The following is a 20,168-nucleotide window of genomic DNA, read 5'->3' as shown; positions in this document are numbered from 1 at the left end:
CAACACATTTGCTATCAAAATAGTGATGCCATGAGGATGACTTGGTACAATTATTACAATCATATTTTTTCACTAATCATTTGCACTTTGAAACGTGTCCCCCATTTTACAGTGAGGGTCACAAATGATTAATTATGCATATGTAATACTTATCCAGAACTCATGTGTAACGAATCATTAACTGTCAGCAAATGTGACCTTACTGTAAAGTGCTATGATAAATAATGACTATTTTGTTTCTTTCAAACAGTAATTTAGTGATGATGCCTCAGTGGAACCCTTGAGGTGAAGAACAAGTGTTTTTCAGGTTTGTTAAACATCCTCTAACTGGCAACACAGAGTGGAGCAGAGTAGAAGAGGCCCAGGGGCACGTCTGTTAAACAGCCAACACTCGACTGCTGCACCAATCAGTGATAAACCCATTTCTGGAGCTGGCCAAGTCCTGGTCGGCCCAAAACTCAGCCTATGACCCATATTGAATGGACACAAACAGCAACTGTAATATATAAACATCAGTCTAATATGTAAATGGACAATGAAATGTAAAGTCTTTTGTGTTGGCTTTGTTTCAACTGGTAAAGTCCTGTGTGTGTGTTGGATCTGCTGATTAACATGATTCTGGCTGTGATGAATCATTATTCTTTGTTGGTGAGGATGACATTTCTCTCAGTCAAAAGTAGTTACAGAGGTGGGACTCGAGGAAAAGAAGCCCTGCAGACACCCTGAAGCAGCAACCAGGAAACAGCAGATCTGCATTTTCTTCTCAAGGTAATCTAACTCCTTCAGACAGGGCAAAATGTGTCAAAGAGCCGCGGAGAAGCTATAAAAGAGCTGCACATTAGAGTAATTTCATAATAAAAGCTCTGGTGACTGCAGTACCAGGGTGCTGCTTGCTGTTTTGACTCCCGCTGTGCTGTTGAATCGTTTAATTCTCTCTCTCTCTCTTTTTACTTCTTCATTAAATCTTCAGAAACATTAGAGTCAGAGGCATCGACCTACAGGGTGCTGAGACTGCAGATTCACCTGCAGCGTTAGCAAGAGAAATTCTAACTTAAAAAAAAAAAAAGATTACACAGAAATGGAGATGGCGAGCAGAATTCAAGTTAAATCTCAATGCATTTAACCATTAGTCAGTCAGTCAGTCCACAGTTGCAGTAGAGCTACAGTTAAAACTCCATTAAGTAATTTAGTAAGGCTTCTGTACTGACGTATTCCTACGTGAGAGGTTCAATTTAATCATATGTCCACATTTATGGGCGGCAGTATGCCGGATGAATGCAATTAAGAGTTTTTGTTCTTGTCAAAAAAGTGAATTTAACAGAACATGCACAAAACGCCTGGCCAGTTCCAAACCGTAAACTGGGGTTGCAAATTTTTCAAAACTGACAATGAATGAGCTGCAGACCCCATTTGGAAGTCATTTTGCTCAGTAGGAATCCTTTTATCTTCACGGTTTACCAAGTTTTTAGAACACACTCTTCAACACATCGATTGAGCAATAGTTCTAAAATAATTCTAAATTCAAGCTGAAAGAATATATGACAAAAAATTGAGTCTTTTGTGTCTGTAAAATTGTTATTTTTCAATATACTACTTTTTCCCAATTGTTAAAAAAGGAAGAAAGAAGTTAGAAAAAAAAAAGACAAGAATAATTTCCAAAAAGATAACGGAAACGTGAAACCGATTCTAATTTCAGAGAGTTAAGAAACTTTTGAATATACTGTATTTAAAAGTCATCTGCATAATGACTTTTTGAGTTTTGAAGCGCTTCAATAAGACTGAGTTAATTTTGCAGGAGATCCCTGTAGGATCCTCTGCTGATGCTGCAGTTACGGTATGTAAAGACTTGTCCCTGCATACTTCTTGTTTTCATAAACACTTCCACTTATAGATGCAATAAAAGGTTGTATATGTCAGTCACAGCAGTCTGGTCCAGTCTTTGGCTCCCATGTGGATGCTCATGACGGATTTATATAGAAGTCTGCAGTTTATGAACATGTTACGAGGCAAACATTAAGGGATATAAACTACATTTAATAAATATGTAGACATTTAATTGATTAGTTCTTATTTGACCTCCATTTATGAGGCAAACCATTAAGAACAGTTTCTTATTTTCAATTATGTGACCTGGCAAGTGCCAGAAGATGCCGTCATCCACTCATGGGAAAAGTTTGCACCTGGAGGCACGTTGAAGTGGTGGGTGGTGGCAACAACAATCCGACTGTGTAGCAGGAGTGTTTCGAGGCTCATTTTCTGCACTGCGTTATACAGCTTTAACCCACACCACAATGTTTCTTGACCTTAGCCAATTATTTTTGTCCTTAATATTTAAAACTTATTTCATAACAGTGAATTTCATGTCAAGATGCTTTTGTCACTGAATAATGATGGAAAAAACTTTTCTAAATTACTAAGAAACATTAGCACCACACTAATGAACCAGGGATTTTGTGTTTGTTGTTAAATTTCAAGTTTTCTACACACAAAACAATAAACATGCAGTTATGTACATTACACTTGTGCTTATATACTGTGCATGTAGAGAATTTTTTTGAATTATCATCATGTTTTTGCAGAAATCGTGCACTGAAGTTGAAAAACCTGCTACTCAAGCCTTTTTGAGTACATGAAAAGAAGAAACAATGGTTCGAATGACACAAAGAAAATTACAGCATAAGCTAAATGCTAACACTACGGGTAGACCAAATTTAAGTCCTCCTGAAAGCAAGTCAGCTTATATCTGAAATATTCAATGGGATTTTTTGGGGGGGGGATAATGGTAAGGGATTTATTAAACCATATTTCAAAATATGCTTTTCACTAGTTCATGAGTATAAGTAACAGGGTTGCAAGCATAGAACACAAGAAGTAAAACCTTTATGAAAAGTATACATTTCATATTTTAGCTGGACTGATCAAATCATTTGGTGTTTTATTACCTGTCCTTATTAAATATGTAGCAAGTAATTATTAATTAAAGTATGTTTTTGAAAACTTTGATGCCTAAATTGTCCTGCAATTCCGGACAATCAAATATAGATGGGAATTTGGACGCTTGCAGCCCTCTGAGGGACGCTCCTGGCCAGATACTGTATAAACAATGTATGTTACTACAAAAAAAAAAAAGAAAAAAATGTATGCAAGATGGAAATTGGAGTCAGAGAGGACGCAGAGGGAGAAGGGAATTATGAGGACAAAGATGTACTGGTGAGGGGAAAGAAAGTGCTGAAGGCGGCAGATTGGGAGCCAGCAGTAATCATCTGAGTGACAGGGCCAGTTAGGACCAACACACATCCTGGTCTCCTCAGAGTCCAACAGACCTGTCAGACCTGCTGCTGGAAGAGCTTTATCTTCGTCATGGTGGCAATCTAGCAGCTGTCGTACACGCTGGGAACAAAAGGGCGAAGGGAAGAAGTGGTGCCAACATGCTATTTCTGTTGTTTTTACATGAGGGTACAGTGGGGTTACATTCATGCGGAAAGTGTCCATCTTCACAATGAACTCAGTCGACATCTTAGCTTCCTTAAATACAAATAAAAGAGCCAACAAGGGAGAAAGCCTGGGAACTCTGGTTAAAACAAAGGGCCATCAAAGGTTATTTCATTCCTTCCGGTGGACTCTGGGCTCATTTTTCTCTGCAATATAAAGTTCTGCACCCCTATGGAAACAACACAATCATGGCTAAAAGGGGAAGGTGCTTAAAGAAAAAAACCCTCCAAAAATGCAGTTTATTACATTGCCCACCAACACAGCAGTCCCCAGTTTGAATCCTCATGCTACCTGCAATATGGTATAGTGCCAGTACTCCCCATGTTCATATATTTGCACGTATCAGCAAAATATTAAACTCAGATATCACTTGTGTTCACTGGAAAAATTTACTGTTTATTCTCAAAAGCAAAACTATTAATTTTGTAACATATATTAGAGTCAAGTTGAGTATATCAAAGTATTAGATATAATAATACGTAGTTTAAACTGTACGCTACAGTTATTGTGTGTGTGTGATTACGAGCATGAGTGGAAAGTTCATACTTCAATTTCCTATACAGTGACAATGACTGTGTTTTCCTTATTTCTTGTTTATAAATGTCAACTCTTGCTTTTAAGTATAGATACTGTGTATTTGTGACTTGATACTGATGATTTATATACAGAGCAAATTCCTTTGGTGCTGTCAAGATTTCTTTCATTCACTCATTGATTCCTACATGATTCCTTTTAGGTATCTGTCTGCAATCAAGTTAATGAAGTGTTAATGGTAAATCACACATCTGTCAATCATGTTTTTCTGCTTCCAAAGGGTTGCAAAGAGAACAGGTGAGTCGGACAACATGTGTTCAACCACAATTAAATTCAAACAGGGAGCGGCAAGCTAACGTTAGCACCACTCCTTGCAGCAAGGAGTGTGTTGACGATTGTCAGTCATATGTTAACTACGAATTATAAAGCCAGTAAAGATGAATGGCTTGACTTATTTAACCTTGTGCAGTAAGAGATACATGGCAAGGCAAGGCAATTTTATTTGTATAGCCCGTTTTCACCACCAGTTTGTCTCAAAGGGCTTCACGTGGCATCATAACAACATCCTCTGCCCTTAGACCCTCACATCGACTGAGGAAAAACTCCATAGAAAACCCTTTTAACATAGGTCCTTTATGATTAGCTCAGTGTGTACAGTGTATGTATGATGTGCATAGTGTGAAAGCAAGCAAGCGCAGCATAGTAGAAGAGCTCAGAGCAACCTAGCAGTCAAAGATGGCAGTGTAGAAGTGCATCCATATAGCGGCAAGCCATGACGAGTGATCATGGGGAATGTAGTGAACTGGGTACTGGCAGCTTGCGAGAGGTGCCAATATGCAAAAGAAAGTCCCAGTCTGCCAGCGAGCAAAATGTTGAGGTTGTGGTACTGCATAAGAGTGGATACAAGCCCACTTAAGCACTACAACAGACCAAAATGGCTGTCGGTCGGAAGCCAGATGAAGGTATGTGTTCTGGTTGCTGCACTGGCGCCTCCTCTGGTCAGCCAAGGCATGTGTTTAGTGGTGGAGGGAACATAGCGAAAGTGCATGATCTTCCCATGTGCCACATCCCCCTGGTGAAACTCCTCACTGTCTGGTAAAAAAAAAAATGGAACTGGTGATTCTGTGCATACAGTATGTAGGAATGTAAAGCCTTCCCTTGATCAGCGGAGGGGGCGGAGCAACCACAACACAGTTTAGACATCATTAATTGATGGTGGGGATGGCGGTGGTGCTAGTGCTGGCAGGGGAGGGGCAAAAACCACAAATAAATTACACTAGACGTCCACTAAATAATCTAGAAAAATGTGCTGCTCTTGATGTGCACCATCTGTGAGTAAGGATAACCTAAACCTGGGGTCGCAAATCTAAATCTTCAAGGGCCACAAAGAATTTTTTCAATGAGTCAAAGGTCCATTTATTGATGTTGATCAGGCCACATGCGATAATACTAAAATAATCAGAACAAAATGACCTTTTCATTCAAAACAACAAAAATACAAACTAATATAAAATGAAATTTCCATTTTGACATAAATTCAAATAAGTAGTTGAATAAAATAAAACATGACCCCTGTCATGAATCCTAAACAAATAGGTCAGGAAGGGGTTCAGAACCCTTTTCTTTGAAATATAAACACAAAGAACCATGAGGAAGAAGGAAAAATATATTTCTGTCGTAAAGTGAATCAAGCACCACAGGAACTCCAAACTAACATAGATGCCAAAATCAAACCAAATGTCCCTTTCAGTTTAGCAAACTGATTCAACTTTTAAAAACTGCTCCAAAAACAAAAGTGAAAGCTAAAAAAATTGCGTTTGGCTACTGAACTCTGTGTGACCCAGTAACAGGCTGTCTGTGTATCGTTGGCACAGAGACAAGTCGTGGCCAGTATGCTGTAATATAAAAGTGGCGTTGGGAGTTGAAAAAAAATGTTCCAGCTAGACTAGCCATTCAGGGAACCTCCCAAACCTCCCTATGGCCACCCTGCCATGATGTGCTAAACTAAGCTTAAAATGGCGACACATGACTTGTTAAAGATTTTGGAAAATGGACTTGTTTTTTTATGTAACGCCTTTCTGCCTTAGCGACACTCAAAGTGCTTCACAGTGTTGTCTCATTCACCCATTCACACACACACACTGATGGTAGAGGCTGACATGCAAGTTGCCACACTAATCATCAGGAGCAATTAGGGGTTCAGAATCTTGCTCAAGGACATTTTGACATGGTAGATGGCCACTCTACCGCCGAGCCATGCCGCCTCGAGCCATGCCGAAATAAACGAAATTTCTTGGAAACAGATTCTGAAAAACTCAAAACTCAGCAGAACAGCAGGATGCAAAAAAGCTGCAAACTGTGAAAAACCTTTACTGAGATTGTAAAAATTAAATCAAACTTTTTCTGCTGTGCACTTGGTCAGTTGGAGTAAATTCAGTTGCATTACTGTAAATCCTAAAAAACTGACCAAAGTTTTCCTTACTTCTAGTCATGATTGTGCTGTTTCAAGACAGTGGTAAAACTCTACACTGCGCTCAGGGTAAAAATGCCAGAGCGGCTAAAAAACACGAAGAAGCTTTCTCTCCCTTTAAATCAAAAAAGTGAGAAAATAGTTCGAAAATCTATGAAAATCAAATAAAAACAATTTTTTGTATGTCCAGTACATGCACACTCACCTACATATGGGCACAATTGAATAAATTAGATATATATCATGGAGTAAATAATGATGATCGATAAAACTGTGAACCCACACAAATCAGCACTAAGTGAAAACTGCAGCTGCGAGCGAAGAGACATCCTGCTAGGACATAAGTGAGAGCTGCCAAAAGGGCACAGGACGTAATGAAGCTGTCATTAACTATGTATTAATTATTCTTTTCAATGCACGCTGAGATAAAGGCTTATTGAGCTGAGGGAATATGATGTAAGAAAAACAACTGAAAGTCAATAACAGCCTCGTTATTAGAAAAAATCACGTGTGAAGGAAGTGAATGCGAGAGGAAGAGGTTAAGAACACCGGCATCTCTGACCCTTGAGCTTGTTCTATCCAAAATCATGGCAAGACTAGACATGCGAGTCTCACCGGCAGGGAAGATGTCATCTTGCTACACGCTCATGCAGATATTAAAGAGCCAAAAGTAAATTTCAGCTGTCTTAATGTCATTGGGTTTGATGCAGCTTAGATAAACATTTGAATTTTTTTACTTACCCTCTTGCGCAGGTTGCAAGTGAGGATTAGGTTGCGGGAGAAGGAGTTTGCGAAGGCTGAGTAAAACTCAAGCACCTTCAGTAAGGCTTCCCTCTTGATGACGTGTAGGTCGCAGTATGTTAGTGCTCGGACGTTAGCACACGCATGTGCCAGGGTCGTTTCTTTCCAAAAGACGTCCCCAAACACGTCACCTTTACCTAAGGGAAGAGCAAAACATTGACAGATTACTGCATGTTGATTGTGAGCTGATTTTTGCCCTATTTATTGAAATACCAAGAAAAATGATCTTTTTATTGAAGAAAAGCCCTCTTTTCTAAATTAAGATGATACTTGTGACAATTTTCTCATGAAAATCGTTCCTGAAAACAGAGGGAATAATGTAATTTTCACATTATTTCCGGAAAACTGAAGCGATATTTTACCCAAAAAGTGTATTTGGCTTTTCAAGTACCCACAAATAGGAGTCTTAAGCTGATAAATATATTTGTCGCTGCTGTGTCACTTCTTTGCGAATCCATAAGTCAGAAAATGCCAGCTCTAGCTCAGATCAAAGTGTGTGTTTGTGGATTACTGAGCATAAGGCTGGATAAATTAGACAAGGATTATACCGGACGATGCCCTCAAGAGTTTGTATACTGACATTTTTGGACAGTTTTGCTGTTGTTAGTAGTTGGTGGCCATTTGTCTAAATATATGGGGTAAAGTCTTTCTGCATTCTGGAGTCACAAAGAAGTGATGCAGGAGGGGAAAATGTCTTTATGAGCTCAAGACACTGATTTGTGCGTACTTAAAATTCAAAATGCTTTTTTGTGTTAAGTATCATTTAACAAAAGTGCTTATTTGAACTCAAACCAAGCTTTCTCACTTTCCCACTCTACACCTTTTGGATGAAGTATCACTTTAGAGGCACAGCAAGTGAGAAGACATGAGTAGTAACAGGCAGAGATAATCATCAGGGAGAACAGCGCAAAACTGAGGAGGTTTAAAAGCAACATGACTACTTTATGAGAAAGGACAACAACATAAGGGCTCACTTAAAGCGTTGCCATTTTCAGGGCCTTCTTCAGGAGAAAAAGACATTAAAAAAATTACTAGCACTGGAATCAGCATGAATTGGTTAAGTGTTATATTGTGCGCTCAGAGACTCTCGTCATTACTGATACCAGACTTTTGAAAAAAAAATCACAGAAAACTATTTTAAACTGGGTTGCCCACTGGCGATAAATATTGAATTTGTACAAATAAATCCATGCATTTATTCAAAACAAAAAAAACACTTCAAGCAAGGGATGAATCTTTATTTGCAAAATTGGTGGCAGGTTATCAAATGTTACCATTTCCATTAATCTTTTCTAATGTGACACTTCACAATACGCATCATAACACAAACCAGGGAATCACTCTGCAGTCACACCTCAACCATTGCTCTGTCTGACGGTTCTTCCTGAGATGCTGGCTGCACCACGACTCCAGCCAGGACAAGCACGTAACCTGATTGGCGAGTGGGATTCTCTCATTAGCAAATCAAGCTGTCTCAGCATGGAATCCTGAATCCTTTTGTATTGTTTATTGTAAAAATCCTAAACTGTCCTTGCTGCACCCAAATCAATGTCCAAGTGCAGTGAGAAGCTTTTTGATAAAACATTACAATTTCAGCAAACAACAGAAGGCTCGGACCTTTCTGCACCTCACGTTCAGTGTGTAACCATCGGCATCACACGCCTGTCATTCAGAAGAACTTGAGCAATGGGTTTCTGTTGTGGCTGAATTGCGGTCACGCCAGCAATATGCGTCCCACCAACCCAACGACAACGATGATTGCTGTGATATTCAACCCCACTGTAAGTGTCACAGTGGGTGCACACAGCCACCTTCCTGCCCATGCTGCAGAATCCATATCCACACAGCTAATTGGCGTGGAGCTGCAGGTCTCTGGGGAGCTCATTCCAGAGGAGACCTGCAGCCTGTGCCACTGTTGGATGTTCAGAGAGAAAAGGGCCCTCAGGGGGGAGCAAAGGAGGGATTGTCAAGACAAGATCCACTTACTCACACACTCAGTGACACACACACATACGGCAGGCACTTTGTATGTTGGAAGCTTCTGGTATTTTGACAGCGTGTGGACAATGTGGACTGCCTCTTGTCACGTCTCATCCGGAGCTGAAAGCCAGCTGATGGTTGTGACAGGGTTGACACACTTTTGATTGGCCCAGATTATTGTCACAGCCAAGATGAGGCAAAGTAAGGGACATCAACAGCATAAATATTTTTGTACTTTATGTTTATAACAGTTCTTTATGTAAGTAATCTGATTTGGCTTGTTGATTATTGCTGTGACACATTTGATGATGCTCTTCATTAGTCCTGACTCTCTTATTATTATCATTACAAGCGTGGTGTTGCCCAGGAGATGCTTGCAAGTGTAAACATGTGTTTGTGTGCTACAGGTGATTAGCATGGGGAATTTATGCTGGCAGCTGATAAGTCAAGTGTCCAGGTGGCTGCAGTTGGGTTGAAACCAAAGGGGAGCAGCAGATACATTTGAGATGGTCAGATTTATTTGAAGTCACGTTTCTGCAGGATGAGTTGCCTTACTGTTGTATCCATTTATTTGACAGGAGCAAGTGCAGCCAGTTGAAAACAACACAAAAGGTGCAACATGAAGAAGAGCTGAGTTCCTTCTTGACAGATTTTAACAGCACAGGAGAGTTTCCACAATTATAGATAATTACATTTGACCAGTAAGCCACCATTAGGTTCAGTTTATGTAACAGACCTTGAAGATGTTAGCAGTTCTGTTCTGCCTTCAGAAAGTCCCGATGACCACTAATCATGTCATTGATGTGAGGATTTAACACAACGGACATGGTTGTTGTTGAAAGACAATGACATGAACTATTTTTCTGAATGAAGATATTTATGATACAGTCGCAGAGTGAACGGAAATCAGAGCAGATGCTGTGGTTTTCATGCGTGTGGTTTAGCATGACCCCAGCTGATGTTTAGTCGGTCACAGCTAACATGCTGACTAATGCGGTCGCCAGAACCTTTGCCCTCATCAGCAGTAACATAAATGGCTGGTGGGCGTATGGCTTTATCTTGCATTGCAGCTCGCCACATAATGGTCTAATAAGAGGCCATTCAGGCTTTCACTTACAGCTTGTGTGCTGCTGCTGCTGCTGCTGCTGTTACCCCTGCCAGGCCATTCTTCTGGAAGACTGAGTGGGTGGAGACCCATCCAGCGGCTGTGACACTGATGTCCACAAACAACAGCATAAGCACTGATTACATTTATACTCTCATTAGTAGCTTGTCAGTCAAACTCCAACCTCCGCAAAAGGTGCTATGAGAATAAGATGTGATTGACTGATTGATTATAATTGTTTGAGCTCCATTTCTACTTATTGTGTTTCAGACTCAAGAGAAATGGTTGCTATAGTGACTAATAAGTCTGAAAATATTTTCATTTGTGTCTAGTTTTAGACACATTGACTAATGATCCGTGACTTATTGACTTAATTATTTTCAACCACAGAATCAGTTCATGAACAGAATCATTTTACAACACGTACACACCAGGGGCCTGACTTAAACCATTTAAAGCTCGTCTTAAAGGCCAGTGGAACCCCATGATTCACAACACAGAAAAAGAAATACCATTGGTGTGAACTGGTATTTGCAGAGCATCTGAAACCAAGTCTAAGAATGTCAAATGGCCATGTTGTCTCATCGATCTGAACTGGCTTTCTGCTCAAAAGTCCAATCAATTCAAATCAATTAAATGAAAAAGTCCACCATACGGTGCAAAGGTGCCATTAGTCTCCAAGCAATGGGTATGGGCTATTTGTAGGATATTAGACTTTAATCATTTAAGGCTACTGTTGCATTTATCACCAGCCATTAACAGCACACTAGCTGGGTTTCCATCAAAGTGTTTTGTTTTTTTTTCCAAAATTTGAAGTATCACATCAGAAATGGGGATGGACACACCAAAATTCTAAGAAAAATCCTTTAATTTGCAATAAATATGCTTGCATGAGGTGATTTTGGATGTGTGAGTAAAAGAATTGGCGAATGGAGACAACTTTGCTGATTAGGTTCTGACACAGCATCAACTTAAGCTTCTGCTGATGGCATTTTGCCAGTTTCTCCATAATGTGTGGCAACATGGCTAAGAGCGACGAGAGACAAGAATGGACTGACGAGGAGACCAAAGTATTCCTTGCTTTAGTCCATGAATAAAAAAAATGTGCATATTGCCAGGGCGACTACATGTTTAGTTTCCAGTTTATAACCTCCATCCATCCATTTTATACCCCTTATCCTGTTAAGAGTTGCAGGGGGGTGGAGCCTATCCCAGCAACCCTTGGGTGAGAGGAAGGGTTCACCCTGAACAGGTAGTCAGTCCATTGCATGGTGACTCACCACCACACCTACGGTCAGATGCTAATTTACATCTGTCTTTATTCTTTTTTGCAAACTTTCAAAAGATTTGAGAGAAACCAGGCTGCTGTCTCATAAATTTGCAGTGGCATATACAAGCAGGATTCAAACTAGTTCACTGCAAGTTGTTGGAAGTTTAAACTATTCTTGTGGCAAAAAAACTTTGGTGTGGACTGTGACTAAAGGTGGCCAAATATTCAAAGTTGCAGCATTATTAACTGACTTGTCGCAGCTTGTCAAGTCCCCTGTGAAAAAAAACATTCAGTTTCATCAAGTTGCAGCCGTGTCAACTGGCAGGTTTCGGAATGTTGCAGATTGCACACTGGAAGTGGTTTCAACTCGTCTGATTGAAAATCTTTGGCATGAACTGGCACTTAAGAGCCTCAGTCATTTGCTATTTAGCTGGTGCATCCGGTGAGTCTGTAAGCTAATGGGTTTCAACAGAGAATTCAACTGGTTTCTTGCTTGTCTGTCTAAAATTGTTCCAGAGGCTCCATTCTTTATCCCCTGGAGAGCTCCCTCTGTATACTTGAGGCTCATCTGTCCTTTAAAATCTAAAACTACTGCTTTTAGATTTTCTGATTGAATATCCCATGATATTTGGTTTATGTAGAGACTTTGTGCATATGAAATGGTTCCAACCACTGAAAGCAGCCTCTCATATAAAATATAGACCAGTTCAACAACAAACAAACACAGTAAAGACATCATCCGGAAAGGTCCTGAGACACCAATCCTCTCGGTGAGTTAGATCATTAAAAAAGTTATACTGTGTAAATGCAAACAGTTCTCACTACCACGGAGATGCTTTAACCATATGTGTTGTGGGGGGAAACTGCAGCAGCTGTGAAATTTGGCAAGCGGACCGTCTACAGGTCCAACAAGAATCCACAGAAATTACCTGAGTTGAAGTGGATGTGATGTTCACAATAACAATCACGCACACTGAAATGCTGTGACAGACTGCACATTTATTCCGCGTGTGTATAAATAGTGGAAAATAAACTATATTACATATTATATACACTATATTCCTAATATATATACACAGATGGGCACAGGTCAGGTATACTTCACACAGGAAATTTTGCATCTCTTTAACTCAAATATATATTGTATACCACATAGGAGCCTTTGCTTTGACATTCATGACTGGACATTTAACAGTAAGTAATGTGGGTGAGAAAATCCAGACACCAATGGCAATTGCAGTGGGTGCAATATGGAGCCCTGTGTCTTAATGAACCTGATATTTTACACGTGGTGAAGAACTAACAAAGCTGTCTATCTTGAATCAAGTTAAGAAGAGTGTCTCTACATGTTGATAGGTACATCTTCATGTGACAACCTATGAAATAATTCTCATTGCCAAATGTTATCTTTGTTGAAAAAAAGTCCAAAAATGATGAAAAGATGCAAGTCCTCTTAAAGACGCAATCTTAGTTTAGCCTTAAGACAACCATGAAAAGCGCCTCCACATGAGAGAATTTTACACAAGTTTCTGTCGCAGGTTTCCTTTCATCATGGCCTCTTTAACCTACACTCCTAATGTATTCCTCCTCTAATCTATCCTAGATCAAAACAGCCTAGCAGATTCTTATTGCTGGATGTTGTAATGGAGCCAGCCTCATGTGGTTGGAGGCTCATTTCATGTTCCGCGCTGACGTCGTATCACTTGCAGGGGCAGAACATATTAGTGTGAATAGATGGCCCCACTAAGATCCCCTTCTCATAACCAAACATGAATAATAGATTAAGAAGTTAATCTGCTCATCGTTTTTGGCAGAAAAAGTGAGTGGATTTTTCCAGAGTGAGACAAGAGGAGAAATCATTAATAGATTATTCAGGCTACAGGGTGGGAGGTGAATGGTTGCTTATCCTGCCCACTCCAGCAAGACCAACATTTGTAAAGACTTTTATACACATAAGCGATGTTTGGAGCTTCATGAAACAATTAAACCTGGAATCCAATGAAAGCCAGCAGATAAAAGAGGCTTGACTATATTTCAGTGATTACATTTACAGATGCAGGACATTGTGACCGCACAACATTCACTACACATCGTAAACCATATAATTGAATGATCTGTTGGACCTTTGTACCTCACTATTTTGGGACTGCCAAGGTTTCCATGTATTGATACAAAATAAAAACTGCAAGAAAACGTGTTTGAAAACTTTAAATGTGCAGTCTGCATTAATGCTGGGACAACGTATGTAGCCTGAAACCAAACGTACTGCAGCTGATCAACTCCCAACCTCATTTAAAGAAAAATATTTTAAAAGTTGTTTGCTTGAACTCTTTTAAAAAGATCTGACAAAATAATTCCGTCAATAAGGCGGCATGGTAGTGCAGTGGTCAGCACTGTCACCTCACAGCAAGAAGGTTCTGGGTTCAAGCCCCAGCTCAAGCACAGGATCTTTCTGTGTGGAGTCTGCATGTTCTCCCTGTGCCTGTGTGGGTTCTCTCCAGATACTCCAGTTTTGTCCCACAGTCCAAAGATATGCTAATGAGGACTAGGCTGATTGATACTCTAAATTGACTGCAGGTGTGGCTGTGAGTGTGAATGGTTGTTTGTCTCTATGTGTTGGCCCTGTGATGGACTGGCGACCCGTCCAGGGTGAACCCCGTCTCTCGCCTGAAGGCTGCTGGGATAGGCTCCAGCCCCCCCCCCCCCGCGACCCTTTACAGGATAAGCAGAGGAAAATAGATGGATGGATGGAATTCCCTCAATATTCAATCTGTTTTTATTAACTTCAGTAAGTTGGAAGCAGCAGGCGTTCAGTTCCTGGTGACATTTGTGACTCACCAGACTATGTGACCTCCCATCATCTTTACTGCTGCTCACAGTAGAACACTTTCACATCAATTTCCTCATCTCAACTGCCTCTAGATGGCTTTACAGACCCAGACATGATGGAGTTTTATTTTCAGTAATGGTTGAAGACTGTAAAACAGTAAATACAAAAGTGTATCAAAAGTAAATGGAGCTGCATCACAGAAAGATCTTGTTGAGACCTTGGAAAATCAGTGAGCCGATCCCTTTGACTGGTTTTAGACTGTTGATTTCAAGTGACAAAGTCCAGCACATTTTCACTTTCCCACACAAGTTAGCACATTTTAAAGCATGACCACAAATGTCACTGAAATGTAGCCACAAGGGCCCATTGCCCTGCTCCCTAACCCTGATGCTAACCCACAACTAGAAAGTGATACGTCATCAGCATGGAGAATTAAATGAGCCTCCAACCATATCAGGCTGGCTCTATTACAACATCCAGCAATAAGATCTGCCAGGCTGTTTTGACATGGCATGGATTAGAGGAGGAATACATTCGAAGTGTAGGTTAAAGAGGCCATGATAAAAGGAAACCTGCGACAGAAACTGTAAACTTTCTCATATGGAGGAGCTTTTCATGGTTTTCTTACGTCTAAATAAAGATTGTGTCTTTAAGAGTACTGGCATCTTTTCATCTTTTTTTGTGTGTTTTTTTTTAACAAAGCAAACATTTGGCATGCTTTAAAATATGTTAACTTATGTGTGGGAAATGGGGAATGTGGTGGACTTTGTCACTTCAAATCAGGGATTCTCAGATTGTGGGGTCCCCCATATATCCAGTATAAATGTATAGAGAGAGACACACACACTCACAGAGAGACAGTTCACAAATGCACAAGTACGGAATGGGAAAGAAAAGAAAAGTGACACGCCAGACACAAATCAGTTGAAGTCGGCCAGTGGTGATAATCAACGCTTATTTTGGTTTTGGTATTTTGGAGATGAGGAGAGACGTTATTGTTGTTGTTCTGAAAAGGTGGTTGCACATTTATTAATATTTGTATTTGTGACAGATTGAATTTATTGTCATTGTTCTAAAACGGTGTTTGCACATTTTGTCATATTTTATTTGAGACAGTCTGATGGAGTTGAACTTGAAGTTGTTTATCATTTGCACAGCAGATGACCAAGAGTATATTAAAGTTTTTTGCAATAAAAGGTAAACTTGACCCATTTTGTGATAATTTTGTTGGAGTGTGTGTGTGGGGGGGCTGGAAATTTTTCCTCTTGCAAAGGGGGTGTACAGAAAAAGTTTTGCTTTACAATAACTCCAATCAGAGGAGCAACAACTGTACCTGAGGGCTTGCAAACATCATCGTGTCATGGTGGCACCATGGGTGGTTTTGTTCCCTGTCTGCCTCTGAGTGACTCTACCTGCCGCTGGCACACCTGCTCATAATTATCCATCCATCGTCGTCTTCCGCTTATTCCTTACTAGTCAGGGTCACAGGGGGGCTGGAGCCTATCCCAGCATCTACAGGCGAGAGGCGGGGTTCACCCTGGACAGGTTGCCAGTCCATCGCAGGGCCAACACACACAGACGAACAACCATTCACACTCACATTCATACCTACGGTCAATTTAGAGAATCCAATCAGCCTAGGCCAGGGGTGTCCAAACTGGTCCAGTAAGGGCTGCAGGTTTTCATTCCACCTGAGCAAAAGCAACACCTGATTCTACTTAAATCAACTAAGCTGTGTCCACACAGCTCATTTGTTGGATCAGGTGTTGCTTTTGCTTGGTTGGAATGAAAACCTGCAGCCACACCGGCCCTTACTGGACCAGTTTAGACACCCCTGGCCTAGGCTCATCATAATCTCATCACTAATTTCCCTGTGCCTCAGATCTTCAAGTGTCAGCAGCCTCTGTCTGCCGACTGTCCACCATCTCTACCAGCTCTACTCTGTTGTATTTAGTGGAGTCACGGACAGGGAGAGGAAGGGACTGGACAAGCTGGTGAGAAGAGGCTGCTCTGTCCTAGACTGTCCACTGGACTCCATCTAGGAGGAGGTGTACAGAAGGATGTTGGCCAAGATGATATCCATCTTAAACAACACCTCCCAAACCTTGCACCACTCTGAGGAGACCCTGAGCAGCTCCTTCAGCTCCAGACTCTGCACCCTCAGTGCAAGAAGGAGCGCTACTGCAGGCCATTCCTGCCTGCAGCCATCAGGCTGTACAACTGCACACTGTGAATGTGTCTGTTTTCAGCAATGTGCAATAATGGTGCATTAAAAAAAAAAATCCTATTTTTCATTCATCCATCCATCCATTAAATTTCTACCTCTTATCCTGTTAAGAGTCGTGGGGGGCTGGAGCCTTTCCCAGCAGCTTTCAGAACATGCAGACTCCACACAGAAAGATCCTGTGCTCGAGTTGGGGCTCGAACCCAGAACCTTCTTTCTGTGAGGTGACAGAGCTAACCACTGCACCACCGTGCCGCCCCTATTTTTCATACTTCATGAAAGTATTTTTTGTAATTGTTTAATATAAATTTTAATATCTATTTTAGTTTTTGTTTCTTATTTCATAAATATTTTTCTTTCCTTTAATTTACATCATCCTTTCTTCTTCCCTTTGTAAATGCTGCTGAAACTATCTAAATTTCCCCAGTGAGGGATTAATAATGTATTCTTATTCTTATTTGGACCCTAACGCAGCACACTGAGGTAGGTTTAGGTAGGTTTGTAAGCTTGACAAAGAGGTGGAATGGGGGCAGGGGAGTCCTTGAGGCTGAGGGCACTTGAAGATCCGAGCTTGAGGGGCAAATAGATTCAAATGATCAGGCATCAAACTCACACTCATGAGAAAAAGTAAAAATCAAATCCCCCCCAAATAGAACGAGGCAAAAATGTAATTTGTGTTGTGTATGAACATGACTTAAGGATGCCAGCATTCTTTTATTTGTAATTGGGGTAGTCATACCAATGTTCAGGTAATATGCTGCCCCCTGTTTGTTTGGAAAGCAAAAGATTAAGCACATTACAAAATAGTAATCTTGACATCCTGCTGAAAGGTGCAATAAAATGATCTGTGCATGGGCCAAGGAAGTTATTTGCTGTTCAGTTTGAAAAGAACATACAGTTAGTGATTGTTTCTCACTTGATGAAAATGATCAAAATAGTTGTGTATTTTTCACGAGTCCTCAACCTCATTAATCAAACTAACAAACAGTAAAAAACAAATAAAGAAGACATTTGTCATACATGCAGGCCCGAATTACTCCAATATACCTCAAGTTCCAGTCAACCTATTTGACTTTTTTCTGGCTGCAGCAGGTCTGACGCAGCTGTGAAAGCTAAAGAACTGGGTTTTAGACTGTTTCTGAGCCTCCAGAATGAGGGTCTTTTTAATCAGGACAAACCTCATCTACTGACTTTGAGATGTGCTGCACATCAAAGCTGTCCCAGGTGAGTGATTTGGATAGGACCGGGACCTCACTAAGCCCAGTGGATGATGAGAAATAAGACCAGTATGAGTATTTACCAAAGGTGACATGGTACTGCCTTGTTACTCTGGGACGTGTGTTTGTGTATACTGTGTGTATCATCCTACATGTGCCGTATATGAGATTCTGTGTTTACTTCATTGTCCCCAAGAGAGAATTCATTCTCACAGCAAGGAGGTATTAAAATGATCCCACCAGCGTTCCTATGTGTACCTTTGTTGCTTTGCACACGCTCGTGCTAGTCTGTGTGTGTGTGTGCGCCAGTGTGCGTGCGTGCATGTGTGAGGATATGTCCACTGGATGCCATAGGGCACTAATGAGAGCAGAGTATGCTGCAGCCTCAGGGAGCTGCCTCATCGCTCAGCTCGGGGGAAATCAGAGGCTTTAAAAGCACCACCAAAAAACTTCTTCATCCTCTTCTCATTGACATGTCAACTCTCCAGTTCCTCTTATCTTCCTCTCCTAAATATTTGGCCTCCTGACATTTCTACAACCGGCGACTACAAGCTCACTGACCCAGCCTCTTTAGTAGAGTTGTAGTGATACCAAATGTGTACATAAAGTACATGTATACCTCTGATACAACATAATTTATCAGCCTTAAAAGGGACCCTGCCCAGCTTAGTGGTCTCTCTAATATCACATCCAGGAGATCAGTTAACACGAACCTCAAGTTTACTTATTTTATCTATTTATTTATTTTATCAAAACCATGGCAGAAGTACACATAGCCACATAAACTCTGCAGTCTAACATGCACCTCTGTAGAAACATAAGTGCATGTCACAGCAACCCAGACCATAACAGCTGTGACTGGTCTGCTTCATTAAGCACAGTTCGTCTTACAAATTTCCTCAACTCCAAAATGATTTTCTCAGTTTCTGCAGCCATTGTTAGAAGTAAGCATAGAAGCCTCACCGCCAACTAGTGTTTTGGCAGAGTAAATACTGCAGATGTAGAAATACTAATAACAGCAAACAGCAGGTCGCATTTATTGAGATGTAATAATCCTTGGCAGAGCTGGCAAAATCAACAGCAGTGTTTGTGTGTAGTGTAAAATTCCACCAACCAATCGTGGGGGCGTACAGGGCTTGTAGAAGGTATTTACTGACTCAAGTTAAATTCAGGAAATTTGTTTTCACTCCAAAAAAAGGATGCTGAGTATCATTCCTCAGGCATTGTTCTCACGATGCTGGTGTGTTGACGTGGTGTTGAGAGATTTTCTCATCAAAATTCTGAAAAACCGGTTCTTTACTGGCCTCCATAATGTTGGATCAGTCCTCTTCGAAATCTATCGTTCTTATCTTTTGTACCTGGTGTCATCATTTTCTATTCATCTTCTCTTTATTCCCCTTCTGCCCTGCTGGCTTCTTCTTTGAAATGTAATGTTGTTCCACAAGGATAAGCAAAACTCAATAACTGTCCACTTCCCCTAACACTGAGTATGTTTATATGCGCACCATATTCTGATTGAGGTCCATATTCAGATTAAAGTGTTTAAATATGTGCTGCAGCTGTGGGAACATTCCTTTTTACATGTTAGTTGGCACATTCTGAATAAACTATTCTTTGCATGAGGGAAATGGCACACACAATGAGGCTAATCCACTTCCCTTATGGCAACCTTGCTAAACTTCCAGCTCGCATAGTTAACCAACAAATAGTCTAAAATGCTGTAAGCAAATGTGACATAATTACACAGTCGTTACTTCACAGATGTATTAGAATCGCAAACCTCGATCACCGGGTAAACATCCCACTCTTAGGTGTTTACACAACTCATATGGAATCTGAATACTGTCGTACTCTGACTGATATAGTAATATGTGTTGCATGTAATCATGATCATTGTCAGTGACACAAAAGACCTTCCCCGTGTACATCCACAGAGTCTGAATCATGGCAACATGATAGATGATGAAGACACATTCCCTTTTCTCCTTTTTTCTCTCTCACCACTTTTCTGTTTCCCAACACGAGCTCCTCTGCTGCCACAGCTCGCTTTTCTTTTTCACCAGGAGAGAGAGAGGAAGTTGGCTGAGAGCAAAGACAAGAGGCTGACGCTAACTTTCAATAGAGACGAGACACAAACATGCCTGCTTCCCTTCCGCTTATCTCTCTTCCCTCGTTTTTACACTTGTCAACATTTTCGTCTCTCCCTCGTTCCAATTTTCCCTTCCTCCTCTCCCCCTCCTCCACT

The 20,168-nt window shown here is 40.8% G+C and overlaps 1 protein-coding gene across 1 annotated transcript in view; it reads right to left on the bottom strand.

Annotated features, from left to right (window-relative positions):
- The window catches only part of kcnh5b (potassium voltage-gated channel, subfamily H (eag-related), member 5b), a 146,330-nt gene that overhangs the window by 30,039 nt on the left and 96,123 nt on the right, over positions 1-20,168 (bottom strand). The window contains exon 12 of the mRNA XM_086183672.1: positions 7,238-7,434. Coding sequence (XP_086039798.1) covers positions 7,238-7,434 — 197 coding nt within the window. The remainder of the gene's footprint in view (positions 1-7,237; positions 7,435-20,168) is intronic.

Source organism: Aulostomus chinensis, chromosome 17 (assembly GCF_037954235.1).
Source record: "Aulostomus chinensis isolate RoL2024-O1b breed Wild chromosome 17, RoL_Achi_v1.0, whole genome shotgun sequence".
Classification (NCBI taxonomy): Eukaryota; Metazoa; Chordata; class Actinopteri; order Syngnathiformes; family Aulostomidae; genus Aulostomus; species Aulostomus chinensis.
Note: the sequence above shows the minus strand (reverse complement) of the source record. Positions and strands in the feature narration are given on the sequence as shown.